Genomic DNA, 10,966 nt, shown 5'->3' with positions numbered 1-10,966 from the left:
GTGTCCCTCCTCCCCTCCTCTCAGTCCGTGCATATGTAGGTTGTTGTCTCCTTTACAGGAACCACCCAGGTCTCCCAGCCATTCCAGTCTAGCAAGCCAGAGGGGAACCTGGGGCATCCGATGGGGAGCAGAAGGTCCGCCCTCGGTAAGTGTAATAGATACCCGGGTCCAAACCTGGCCCCTCCTACATTGACACCATCTCTCGCTCCTGACTCTTTTTTAACATGAAACCCTCTCTCTCCCTTCTCTTTCTTGTTCCTCTCTCTCCTGCATGGGATTTGATATTGACACCAGCAGGGTGGGCTTTCAAGGTTTTGCTATGGGGCTAATCAAAGTTTTACTTTCGGCCCTGCCTGGCAGTACTCAATTTCAGACATCTACAGTATACTGTACTGTACTGTAGGCTGTATCTGAAACGTCAGATTTAGAGAAACACTTTGTTAAGCATTGTTGTGACATGTGAACATACGAATACTACTACTGTATTAATGATACTGTATTTCTATTATCTTCTTCCCACCATGCACTGAACTACTGTACACTGAGCCAAATGCAGTTTGTTGGGTGTGAGAAATGCAAAATTCATGAAAGAGAGGAATAAATTGGTACCACACACCGCCAAATACAGTACATTGGCAACGTACACCGCCAGAGTGAGTATCATTCTAATCTACTGTATTCACTAATTATTGTACAATACAGTATGGTATGTACAGTATTTAAAGTATATACTGTAGTTGACTTTGTATTGATTGAATTACTGTACTGTACAGTATGCTAATATACTGTATATTTATTTAGTGTACTGTAGGTCACCGGACAGGAATCCTATTGAATTGGTCTGGGCACAGTTGAAGAGGTTCATCAGGTGTGATGTGAAACCAAAAAATAAACAAACACTTTTGGCTGGGATAAAGATGTACTGTAATACCCTACTGTAAATGAACAACATACAGTACTGTAATAAATATTATTTACAAATGGCGAAAAATGTAGTCAAACAGGGTATTTGCCAATGACATTAGTCTTCAGAGTTCTGTGAAAATAAAAAAACAATGTACTGTATTAGAACAGTAATACAGGTTGAGTACTGTACATATACAGATAAGATACAGATAAGATCTAGATACAGATAAGAGGCACAGAGTGGGGAATAAGGTTGAGAAACAGTGGTGAAATGAGCCTTAACTTAACAAAAAATGTCTTACCGGGAGGAGGTGGATTGCCGGATTCTGGCTGTGGTGGGACTGCAGAAAACAAACAAAACACTTTTTTGTCATTTCGGGATGTACATTTCCACAGTATTGTTAGTGTCACTCAGAGGGAATTTTGGGGTAGTAGTAAAGCATAATACAGTATACAGTCCAGTAGAATACAGTACTGTACAATACTAGGCAACTCAATGGTGAAAGTAGTTACAGTAGGTACAGTAAGTACAGTATACAGTACTACCATACCCCCTACCTTCTAACCTACCTTTTCTGCAGCCTAACCCTAAAAACCCCTCCACAGCTTAGCCCTAACCCTCCACCTCATAGACTAACCTTAACCTCCACAAGCGATGCCTACACTTAACCATGCCTGGTGGTGATTAACCCAAAACCCTCTTCCCTGCAGCCTATCCCTAAACTCCCTTTTCCCTTTACACTGTAATACTAACCCTCGCTAGATATCGTAGCATCTACTGTCAATGTTAAACCCCACCCCCACCCCTGCAGCCTAACCCTAACCTGATCGCACCTGCCTCCTTTAAGTTAGTCTCTCCTAAAATGACTACTGTTTCCTCTAGCTTTTCTCCACAAGTTCCTCCACTGCTCACCCACACCTAGAAATGGTCCTGCTGGATTCTTTCAGGACAGTAAAGTTCTTACTGAACAGAGGTGTCCATACACAGTAATTTAGACTTTTCCTATACTTTACAGTATTTTGCCATGTACAGTACATGTACAGCAATGTACAGAGCAGGAATGCTTACTTATTGATGGTACAGATGTGCTGGCATCATGAAGTGGGTGGGTGGGTGGTGGTAGTAGCGGGAGTGCTGGGGGGTTCCTGGAGACCTGTCAATGGTGAAAAATAATAAAACACATTGGCCCCTGTACAGTAGTTACTGTATTGAACACATTGGCCACAGCATTCACATTGTCCCCAGCAGTGATCAAACAGAAGCATTCACCGCACATGGCTTAAATTTCACAAGGTGCACATCGCACCTGTGGCCTAATTCAGATCAGATCGTAGATGTGCTACATTTAGCACATCTACGATCAGTTCTACAATCAGTTTCACAGACATGCGGGAGGACGCCCAGCACAGGGTGAGTCCACCCCGCATGTCTGGCCCTACAGCCTAGCATACAGTAGGTACAAAAGCATTGCTTGGCTGCAAATATTGGGGTAGTAAAGCATAATACAGTATACAGCACATTAATACTTTGTACTGTAATTACAGATAGGAGAGGGCTACTGAGGCAGCTTGTCCCACCCTCCTCTTATTGTGCCTCCCCAAACCCTGCCATGAATAAACGTACAGTACATATGAAACGCAATAAGGAAATCCCCACAATGCCCTACCACTCCCCACTGGAAAAAAAAACACAGTACTGTACATTACTAGGGCTACAGTATTTTGGAAGTCAAAATCCTAGGCAATGTTGAGGGAACTGTAGTTATACAGTACATGAATGGCAACCTTACAGTATTTACTGTATTTTGACCTGGTGAATGGCGAATACATTAAAATACTGTACTTTAGTGCAGTAGATTTTAACATACAGTACTGTACTGTACTGGATTCAGCAAGCATTGCAGAAGTCTGAAGATTATTCCCACTTGATACGGTAAACAGCCATGAGGGATCCGAAATAGGATTGCTGCTTATGCTAATGTTATCCATTATTTTGTACACAACGTAATGACTAGATGAATTGAGTGAACAGGGTAGCAGCATGGCCTTGTATTTAGTTGAAGCAGACTTTTTTTATATAACGAAAAGTATGAATTTAAAACACCAAATAACTTTATTGTATTAAAAAAGAATAAATAAATAAATTAAAATAAAAAATAATAATAAATGGGTGCCAAACTCAGTATCGAACCCGGGACTGCAAGCATTGCAGGTGGCCGCTGTTCTCGTTAGGCCACAGCCGACTATGGTACAGTCAGGTCCACCGGGTGTATATGTGATGTGTTGTATCTGAGTGCTTTAAAAAAAAAAATAGCTGCTTACGCTAATGCTACCCGGCAATTTGTACACAGCATAACGACAATATCCAAAGCTAGCATGATCGGGTGGCAGTGTGCCTGGAGACCATCTGGTAGTCATACTGTACATTCATGAGATACTGTAGGTACCCAGTTGCACTTTGCATTCAATATTTCTGCCCATTTGTAGCACCAGAAACACAAAGCTAATCCGAAATAGGATTGCTGCTTATGCTGTTATCCATCATTTTGTACACAACGTAACGACTAGATGAATTGAATGAACAGGGCAGCAGCGTGGCCTTGTATTTAGTAGAAGCAGACTTTTTTATATAACGAGAAGTAGAAACTTAAAACACCAAATAACTTTATTGTATTAAAAAAGAATAAATAAATAAAATAATAAATAAGTGGCGAACTCATTATCGAACCCGGGACTGCAAGGATTGCAGGCAGACGCTGTTCTCAGTAGGCCACAGCCGATTATGGTAGAGGCAGGCCCTCCGGATGTATATATGATGTGTTGTATCTGAGTGCTTAAAAAAAAAAAAAAAGCTACAGTAGCTGCTTATGCTAATACTACCCGGCAGTTTGTACACAACATAACGACTATCCATAGCTAGCGTGATCGGGCGGCAGTATGCCTGGAGACTATCTGGTAGTCATACTGTATATTCATGAGATACTGTAGGTACCCAGTTGCACTTTGCATTCAATATTTCTGCCTATTTGAAACAACAGAAACACAAAGCTAGTCCGAAATAGGATTGTTGCTTATGCTAATGTTATCCATCATTTTGTACACAACATAATGGGCGGCAGCGTGGCATTGTAATTTTTGGAAATGGATTTTTTTTATAAAGGGAAGAACGTGATTGGCCAGCCTCTCACAGATCACTGCTTACTGCCACAGCATTGTATTCAGCACTGTAGTCTCAATGTGGAGCATTCGCCACCCAGTAATTAAACTTTGTATTACATGGCGAGGGACATAATGCACGCCGTATCGTTATTTCCAACTCGCGACACAGGACCCTAAATAGTGTGCTATGAGCAACGATGTATGAGGATACATATATATATCCCAGAAAGAAACAGCACCCGAAAAAGGTTATTTCAAATAAGTGGTGCCAGTTCCATATTGCAGTAATATATACACTCACTTTTCACAGCAGGTGAAAAGATAACGGAACAGCACTCACATTTAAGCAGGGTTTATTGGGCCAACAGCATAACACAGTAATAATCTGCGGTGTCCCGACAGCCATTTCAACCATGCTTCTGTGGTTTTCCTCAGGGGCTAAAAGAGACTCATCACCAGGTGTGCTTATTTATAGAAAAAAAAAAGGCTCCAAAACAGCCAAACTACTTCCCATGTCACCAGCATGACCCGGAGCTGTCCGCGTTCCCATTGGTCCAAATGTTGTGACAGTGTGGGCGGAGACCAAAATGTAAACAAATCCGCCCCCCGGTTTAAACACCAGGTGAGAGTAAGCCACATTATTACTTCTATCACATTACACCTCCCGGAGGTGTGACATCGCTGTGAACAGGTAAACAATGCCCGGATTAGCAAATTAGAGAAGTGTGAAAAAGAACATCAGTTCCTTGATCTTTAGAATATACACAAATCCAAACTACACCATTTAGTGCAAAACAGCTCTATAAAGTGCAATGTTGGTGGGACATGAAAAAAGTCTGTGATGCATCTAACAGAGGCCATCAGCATAGACAATAAATATAGAGAGATTATCAGGTGCAGACGCAAAACAGATGCATGCCCCTGAGAACCTTTTATCCTTCTCTGATTGGGAGTCAAAAATAAATGTCCATTCAATACAGCACCCAGTATTCCCTGGAGATCGCCCATCCAGGTACTGGACGGGCCCATAACTGCTTAGCTTCCAAGATCAGACGGGTATTGTGCATTTCCAGCGAGGTCTGACTGTAGTAAATACAAACAAAATCCTAGGCACACATTGACTGTACGTAGGTCATGCACCTTCCTGTTATCCTCCACTACGGAGACATAATAATGAATTTTGTATTATATGGTGTAATATCCTGAACAAATGCTCTCAGGACTTGATGCTGCTTTTCATAGAGCAAGCAGGGCTGGACCTGCAGGAACTCAAAAAGGATATTGTTGAACTTGAAACATCTGAGCTGCATGCCTTGCTTCGGACACTTGCATGTGAACTTTTGGGGAAACTCATTAAATTGAGAAATTTAGGGGAGACCTACTAAAATTCAAAAATAATAAATACAAACAAGTGAAGCTTGATTATATAGACAATCGGGTATGCCCGTGGTTCTCTTGGAGTGAAGGGAGACGTTTCAGGTCTCAGCCCAGAAGAGGTGGCAGAACACCTACGTTCCAGTTACTGACATTAGGAATCAGTTACAGACGTCTGCAAGTGATTCGGACGCTCCAGGATCCCCTGTGCAGGGAGCCACTTACCTGGCCAGATCGGACAGACAAAGAAGACTGCCAGAAAAACCCTCTTTACCCACCCGCAGAGGTGGGAGACAGAGGAAGAAGAAGAAATCAGAGGAACACTTAAATAATGTGGTATTTAATCTCTCAGACCAGTTTGACAACAGCAGAGCTTTCCCTCCTAAATAAGGAACTCTCCTTTGTTCCCACAATAACACAAAATAGTTTTGACTGACAGGTTGACATGCACAATCTGGGCAGACAGCTAAGATTAAAGGACTACTTCTCGCAATCCACTATCAGTGAAGAACTTGAAGGTGCAGGAACCTGTGATAGGGATAGATGACCACCAAAGAGGCCGAGTAATTTTGATCCTCCGACCATGAACCCTTCAACTCTCACATTCATGAGACTGCTCAAACGAGACACAGTTCCCTTTGTGGAGCAACAGAAGATCTCCTAACATAACATCACACTACAAGAACAAAGAGCGATAAAAACATTATGAGAAGACTCTAATCTGGTCATCAGAGCAGCCAACAAGGGAGATGGGATCATGCTTCTGAACTATGAATACTACATGTCAGGTCCGGGTGTTTTTGTGAATCCGTAAACCCTGAACCAACCACAGGTGTAGGTGCTGGTGGGAAATGAAAGCAGGGAGGACGAAGAGAGTTCCGTTTCATATTTTATTAGAAATAACAATTCAGTAAGGTGTTAAATGGCAAGTTGTTAATCATCATATTATACTGAAGTATTGCAGGAATGGCAGAAACAATATGCAGGATAAAACTCAAAGATAAATAAAAGAAATGTTCATGGAACTGTATGCAAAACAAGCTGATGAATAAATGTAGAATTGTCCAAATATAAACAGGCTTTGATGCTGAACTGCAGAATGTGTTTAACTGGTTAGTGCAGACATGAAGAATTAACTGTAAGAATTTGCAATGGGGTTTTGAGGGTTAACTGAGAGACTGTGATGAATTATCCTTGTAATGACAACAAAGCAAAATAAAAGTACTGAATTGGGTTACTTGCGGGTTCCGGAGATCACTGTGAAACTGTAGTAGAAGACAAGGTGTTGAATGGGTTAAATGCAGAGTTGAACAAACGAACAGCTGAGAGAAACAGAATCCTCCAGACTTTGAATGATATGCAGACAAACAAGGTAACCTCATGCAGGACACTGGGAATCCAACTATTTCCAATAGGTGTGCAATTAACTGATAGCACAACAGAGAGCCGGTGGATCTTTCAGCAGTGAAGGCTGCAGACGGACCTCTGGGAACGGAGGCGATATCTGGACCACGGGAATCACACAGGAATGCACGGAGAGAGCTCAGAGCTAGAGCACAGCTTTGATACAACAAAGCACTGGCCCAGAGTAACATAATCCCAGCCTACTTAAAGGCAGCACAAGCACGGGATTGGTTTACACCTGCCCACAGGTGTTTTCACAAGTTCTCTGTATTAGCTATTTGGTCTCCAACATGGCCACCTCCTATACAGCAGACACACCGCAGTGCCTTAGGCCATTTGGTCCCCGCACTCACAGTTCCCAGACTCTGCATTACCTGTGCCACTGATCACGCCGCGTCCCCACACGGGCGCACAGCACCGCGAGCAACCGCACTGGCAACGGATGAACCCCAGAACCCACAAAGGTGAGAGACCGGTTCGTGACAGTACCCCCTCTTCTACGGGTGGTCTCTGAACACCTTTGAATCTTGTCAGGATTTTTAGAGAAGTATTTCTGTACCAGTCTTGGAGCATGAACATCTTCAGAGAAAACCCAGGATCTCTCCTCCGGACCGTAACCCTTCCAGTCGACCAGAAACTGTAAACGTCCATATCGGGAACGTGAGTCCACAATCTCTTTAACTTCAAATTCCTCATTCTGCAAAGAGTGAACTTTAGGAGATTTGGACTGGGTAGTACAGAACTTATTGAGAATCAAAGGCTTCAGTAAAGATGTATGAAAGGCGTTAGGAATTCTCAAAGACGGTGGCAGCTTGACTTTGTATGACACAGGGTTGAGTACCTTTACAATGGGAAATGGACCAATAAACCTGGGAGCAAATTTCTTAGAAGGAACTTTGAACTTGAGATTGCGCGTAGAAATCCAAACTTGGTCTCCCACTTTGTAATTCGGTACAGCTTTACGTTTTCTATCTGCAAAAGATTTATAACGAGCGGAAGTTTTGACCAAGGACTTACGTACACAACTCCAGATACTAGATAGACGTTGAAGCTCTTGATCCGCTGCTGGAACCTCTAGGGCTGGCAATGGATGAAACTCTGGCACACGAGGATGAAAGCCGAAGTTAATATAAAAGGGCGTAGATTCTGAAGATGAATGGAAGAGATTATTATGAGCAAATTCTGCCAATGGAAGGTAGTCAACCCAGTCATCCTGTGAGGACGATATATATAGCCGGAGAAATGTTTCAAGGTCTTGGTTGACTCTCTCAGTTTGTCCATCTGTCTGAGGATGATATGCAGAAGAAAAGTTCAACTTGACATTTAAAGATGAACAAAGCGACCTCCAAAACTTGGCCACAAACTGTGTCCCCCGATCAGAGATAATTTCTTGAGGAAGGCCATGCAACTTGAAGATTTCAGAGATGAACAATCTGGCTAGTAAAGGGGCTGATGGTAACCCAGTTAATGGAATGAAATGTGCCATTTTCGAAAATCGATCCACTATCACCCAAATGGTATCTCGCCCTTTTGATGGAGGTAGATCGGTCACGAAATCCATTGAGATATGAGTCCATGGTTGTTTGGGTATGAATAGTGGATGTAGTAGACCTGGTGGAGAACTTCTTGGACTCTTATGTTGGGCACATTTAGGACATGCTGCTATAAACTCTTGGACATCGGCTTTGAGACGTGGCCACCAATAAGACTGTTGAATAAATTTGAGAGTCTTTAGAACCCCAGGATGACCCATGAAGGAAGAGGAGTGAGCCCAGGTAAGCAGCCGTTTTCGAAGACTTGTGGCGACAAAGGTCTTGCCAGGCGGAGGAACTGGAGAGGTTCGAGTCATTAAAAAAGACGTAGGATTCACAATGGCTTGATTCGTGGTAGCATCATTTAATTCAGAAGAAGCAAAGGACCGGGAAAGGGCATCTGCCTTTTTGTTCTGAGACCCTGGACGATAGGTGAGTTTGAAATCAAATCGTGAGAAGAAAAGCGCCCATCGAGCTTGTCGTGGATTCAAACACTGAGCTGACTGCAGATACAGAAGATTCTTATGATCAGTATAAACTGTAATGCGATGTTGAGCTCCTTCTAGAAGGTATCTCCACTCCTCAAATGCCAACTTGATGGCAAGTAACTCTTGCTCACCGATTGCATAATTACGTTCTGCCGGGAGGAACTTACGGGAGAAATATCCGCAGGGATGGACCTTTTTATCTTCAAAGACTTGTGACAACACAGCTCCTACTGCTTCTGTAGATGCATCCACCTCTAGTAGAAAGGGACGATTCAAATCAAGCTGTCGAAGAATGGGGGCTGACACAAAGGCTTGCTTTAAATCAGAGAAGGCTTTGATTGCTTCTGAAGACCAGTTCGTAGGATTTGCTCCCTTACGAGTTAGGGCTGTGATGGGAGCAGCTAACGTAGAATAATTCTTAATGAATCTCCTATAGAAATTAGCAAAGCCGAGAAATCGCTGAATCCCCTTGAGAGTTGTAGGAGTGGACCAATCTCGGATAGCTTGTACCTTACCAGGATCCATACATAGCTCTGATCCAGAAATTATGTAACCAAGGAACGGTATGGAAGATACTTCAAAAGTGCACTTCTCTAACTTACAATAAAGTTGATTTTTCCTCAGACGTGTCAGTACCTCTTTAACTTGGTGACGGTGAGACTTTATATCCATAGAGAATATTAGGATATCATCCAGGTACACTACAAGACACTTGTAGAGAAGATCACGAAAAAGTTCATTCACATAGCTTTGAAAAACTGCAGGTGCATTACAAAGACCGAAAGGCATTACAAGGTATTCGTAATGCCCATCCCGGGTATTAAAAGCAGTCTTCCACTCGTCCCCTTCTCGGATGCGGATTAAATTGTAGGCCCCTCGGAGATCCAGTTTTGTAAACACAGTAGCTCCTTTTACCCGGTCAAATAATTCTGGAATTAAGGGTAATGGATACTTGTTTTTCACAGTGATCTCGTTGAGTCCACGGTAATCTATGCATGGTCGTAACCCACCGTCCTTCTTCTTAACGAAAAAGAATCCGGCTCCTGCAGGTGAAGAAGATGGTCTGATAAATCCTTTGGTTAGATTTTCCTGTATATAATCAGACATAGCTTGCGTCTCTGGGATGGATAGCGGATAAATTCGTCCCCTAGGAGGTGTTTTACCCGGAACCAGGACAATTGGGCAGTCCCATTCGCGATGAGGAGGTAGAGAATCTGCTGCTTGTTTGCTGAAAACATCTGCAAAGGATTGATACACCGGAGGTAGGTCGGGAAGGCTAATTGACCGGAGAGGTACAATTGAGGCTAAACAGTCCTTGGTACAAGATTTACCCCATGAAAGGACTTCCATGGTTTGCCAATTAAGTTGAGGATTATGTTTCTGCAGCCAAGGTAAACCAAGTATCACATCTTGAGAGGCTTTGGGAATCATGTAGAAGGAGAGGTATTCGGAATGGAGCACACCAACTTTCATCTTGAGACATATGGTTCGATGAGTAATTATACCATCTGGAATTCGACTTCCATCCACTGCTGTAACGGCAACTGCTGCTTCCAGAGGCATGGTTTGAACTTTAGACTGCATGACAAAGGCTGAGGAGATGAAGTTCTCGGCTGCCCCGGAATCTAGGAGAGCTGAAACTTTCACTGTAGAACTTGGAACTTCTAATTGAATAGACAAGGTCGGCTCTTTCCCAGAACGTGATTCTAAAGTAACTCCTAGCTTAACCTCCCTTGAATAAGCTAGGAGCGAGAGTTTTCCAGGCCGGAGTTTGCAGGATTTAACTAAATGTTCGGAGGACCCACAGTACATGCAGAGGTTACCCTGTCGACGATGAAGTCGTTCCTCCTCTGTGAGGCGAGAGCGCCTAATCTGCATAGGTTCTTCTGTTGTTACCGGCGACTGTGATGAAGAATCTTGTCGAGGCCTAGGATGATAACATGGACTAGATCGCTCTGTCCTGGATTTCTCTAAACATCGCTCTCTGTAGCGTAGGTCAAGTTTGTTACAGAGAGAAATCAATTCATCCAGTGTAGTAGGTACATCCCGGATGGTTAAATCATCCTTGATTTTCTCTGAAAGTCCATTCCAAAACGCGGCGAT

At 43.0% G+C, this 10,966-nt stretch overlaps 1 protein-coding gene across 1 annotated transcript in view; it reads right to left on the bottom strand.

The window, feature by feature from the left end:
• Positions 1-912: 912 nt before the first annotated feature.
• LOC135058260 (DBH-like monooxygenase protein 2) overlaps positions 913-10,966 on the bottom strand; it is a 146,291-nt gene continuing 136,237 nt past the window's right edge. The window contains exons 7-9 of the mRNA XM_063963790.1: positions 1,976-2,060; positions 1,209-1,247; positions 913-1,036 (exon numbers count right to left, since the gene is read on the bottom strand). Of these exons, the coding sequence (XP_063819860.1) occupies positions 2,002-2,060 (59 nt within the window). The 3' untranslated portion in view covers positions 913-1,036; positions 1,209-1,247; positions 1,976-2,001. The remainder of the gene's footprint in view (positions 1,037-1,208; positions 1,248-1,975; positions 2,061-10,966) is intronic.

The sequence above is a fragment of the Pseudophryne corroboree genome, chromosome 3, assembly GCF_028390025.1.
Source record: "Pseudophryne corroboree isolate aPseCor3 chromosome 3, aPseCor3.hap2, whole genome shotgun sequence".
NCBI lineage: Eukaryota > Metazoa > Chordata > Amphibia > Anura > Myobatrachidae > Pseudophryne > Pseudophryne corroboree.
The sequence above is the reverse complement of the archived record's forward strand: the minus strand, read 5'-3'. Positions and strand labels throughout refer to the sequence as shown.